The following is a 2,535-nucleotide window of genomic DNA, read 5'->3' as shown; positions in this document are numbered from 1 at the left end:
TCCATCAATCATTCCATCAATCAATCATTCCATCAATCAATCATTCCATCAATCATTCCATCAATCAATCATTCCATCAATCATTCCATCAATCAATCATTCCATCCATCATTCCATCCATCCCATAACTGAATAAGGAGGTAGGGGGAGGAGTTACCTGGCTCTGGAGGAGCGCTGCGTGGAGGTGAGGAAGAAGGAGGTGAAAAGAGCAGCAGCGTGGTAGCAGCAGGAGCTCAGACTGTGCGCCTCCATCAGGAGGAAACTCTGCAGGAAGGAAACTCTGTTGAAGAGTTCAGACAGTGCCACCTGCTGCTCCCTGGAGACACTGCTGAGCTCTGAGAACACTGACCGCAGACCTGACAGACAGGTAGACAGACAGTAAATGAAGTGAGTTTGTCCACTAGAGGACAGAGAATATAAAGGTGACCATGTTTTACCCTGGGTGGAGTCTCTCAGGGTGACTCTTAGCTCCTCTCCATTGTTCAGGATCTCCTGTTGTGCCTGTAAGGCAGCACTCTGGGCGTCCATCAGGTCCTCAGCCATCTGCCTGGTGGACTGAAGCTGCTCAGCTACACCTGCTGAACTCTCAGTTAACCTGTAAAACACACACACACACACACACACACACACACACACACACATTGTGCGCTACCTGTGCATTGCACGCTACCTGTGCATGGTGCGCTACCTGTGTATTGCGCGTTACCTGTGCATGGCGTTCTCTGCTCGGTTCTGCCAGGCCTCGGACTGCAGGAAGTGGCAGATGGAGTGGGTGTGGGTGAAGAACTCAGTAAATGTGTTAAAGGCCACATCGTCCATCCCACCTGTACACCTGCTGACCTCTGACCCTTCAGGGCACGATGGGATATTCCTACCTGAGCTGACAGAGATTCTGTATTTATGAGTATTTATAGTTATACTTCATTACCTGCACTGTTCTCTCCTGAGCTGCTGTCTGAAGGACTGGACCAGGTCTTACCTGCTCAGGTGACACAGAGTGAATCCCAGCGCGATCCGGCTCTGGCTCTCTGACGTCAGGTCCCTGCAGCGCGTGTCCAGCTCCTCCAGAGCTCGCGTCCAGCACTCTCCGTACCTGGGCTGTGTGGCGAGGCTGCGAACACGCCACAGCTCCATCCTGCCACGCTCCGAGTCCGGACTGGCGCAGGAGCAGAGGCCGGGACCCACCGAGAGTCCAAGCAGCAGCCCCACGACCACCTGAGCGGACACCTGAGCCACCATCTTCACCTGCTCCGAGGTCACAGTGAGGTCAATGTTTCACCAGTAAAACCAGTTTAATAGAGGCTCCAGTGCATTTATTGATTTATTGATTTATTGATGTTTTCATCCCTTCAGCCAGCAGGTGGCAGCAGTGAATTATGGGATGTCTGAATAATACTAACTTTAATATGAGCTTATTAAGTTCAATGAAACTAGTTTTAGTTACTAAAATAAAGTAAGTAAGTAAGATAATTGAAATGAATAAAAATTAACAGAAAATGTCTTAAGTTTTAGTCAGTTTGTTCAAATTCATCAACACCACAAGAGGAGGCGTTGGTTCATCCGTTCATTGAGACTGAGTCTGACTTAAACCTCATTAGAATTAAATCTAAACATTTTAAATAATAAAAACTAAAGTGAAAGCAGTAAACAAACTATAACTTTAATAATATAAATTATAAGACCTCAATAAGATGAGCTCAGTTGAAACTACAGTCTGACTGCAGGAGAAGAATTAGAATAATAAGTATAATTCACACAGGTGAGTTATATCTACAGGTTTTACATTACACACTGTGTTTGATCTGAAATCTGTTCAACACTTCATTAATCTCACACAGTCGAACACTGGACGCTTACACCAGCAATCTGCTTACATTCATCCTTTGTTTCTTTGTCTTTGAGTTACCTAGTTGTTGGGGGGCAGGTCCTTCCTGCTGGAGCCAAAGGTGTGTCCAAGGGTGCAGGAGTCTTAAATCCCAGAGCACCTCATTGGGACAAACCACTGGCTCATATGTCATGGGGGGGATTTGGGTTAATTTGTAGTTGGCGTCCATTTTGTTTATCCATTGTGTTATTTGGTCTGGCCAACCACTATTAATGTTCTGTTAACCCTTTGTTAAGTTGCTGTTTGAGTAGTTATATTCTGTATTTTATAGGCCTGCTTATTAAATTCTTCACTGTAAAAAAATGTGTAAGTTTACAGGGTTTTTATCTGTATTTTTTTTAAATACATGGAAATGTTAATACAATTATAAAATAGCTTGTGAATTTACACGTCTAATGTAAAATAACATGAATGGTAAATGGACTGTACTTATATAGAGCCTTTCTCGTCATTCGACTACTCAAAGCGCTGTACACTACCACATTCACACACTGATGACGCAGCAGTTTGGGGTTCAGTATCTTGCTTAAGGACACTTTGACATGCAGCAGGAGGAGCCGGGAATCAAACTAACAACCTTCTGATTAGTGGACGACCCGCTCTGCCTCTGAGCCACAGCCGCCCCAAGTGTAGATGACTTCTGACCTCTG

The 2,535-nt window shown here is 45.1% G+C and overlaps 1 protein-coding gene across 1 annotated transcript in view; it reads right to left on the bottom strand.

The window, feature by feature from the left end:
• LOC118324488 overlaps positions 1-1,241 on the bottom strand; it is a gene marked incomplete at its 3' end in the record, with an annotated part of 1,667 nt that extends 426 nt beyond the window's left edge. Inside the window, 4 exon segments of the mRNA XM_035656857.1 lie at positions 158-356; positions 438-595; positions 707-880; positions 980-1,241. Of these exon segments, the coding sequence (XP_035512750.1) occupies positions 158-356; positions 438-595; positions 707-880; positions 980-1,239 (791 nt within the window).
• Positions 1,242-2,535: the final 1,294 nt, after the last annotated feature.

Source organism: Morone saxatilis, unplaced genomic scaffold (assembly GCF_004916995.1).
Source record: "Morone saxatilis isolate NCDOM2014 unplaced genomic scaffold, NCSU_SB_2.0 Contig15, whole genome shotgun sequence".
In the NCBI taxonomy this organism is placed as follows: domain Eukaryota; kingdom Metazoa; phylum Chordata; class Actinopteri; family Moronidae; genus Morone; species Morone saxatilis.
The sequence above is the reverse complement of the archived record's forward strand: the minus strand, read 5'-3'. Positions and strand labels throughout refer to the sequence as shown.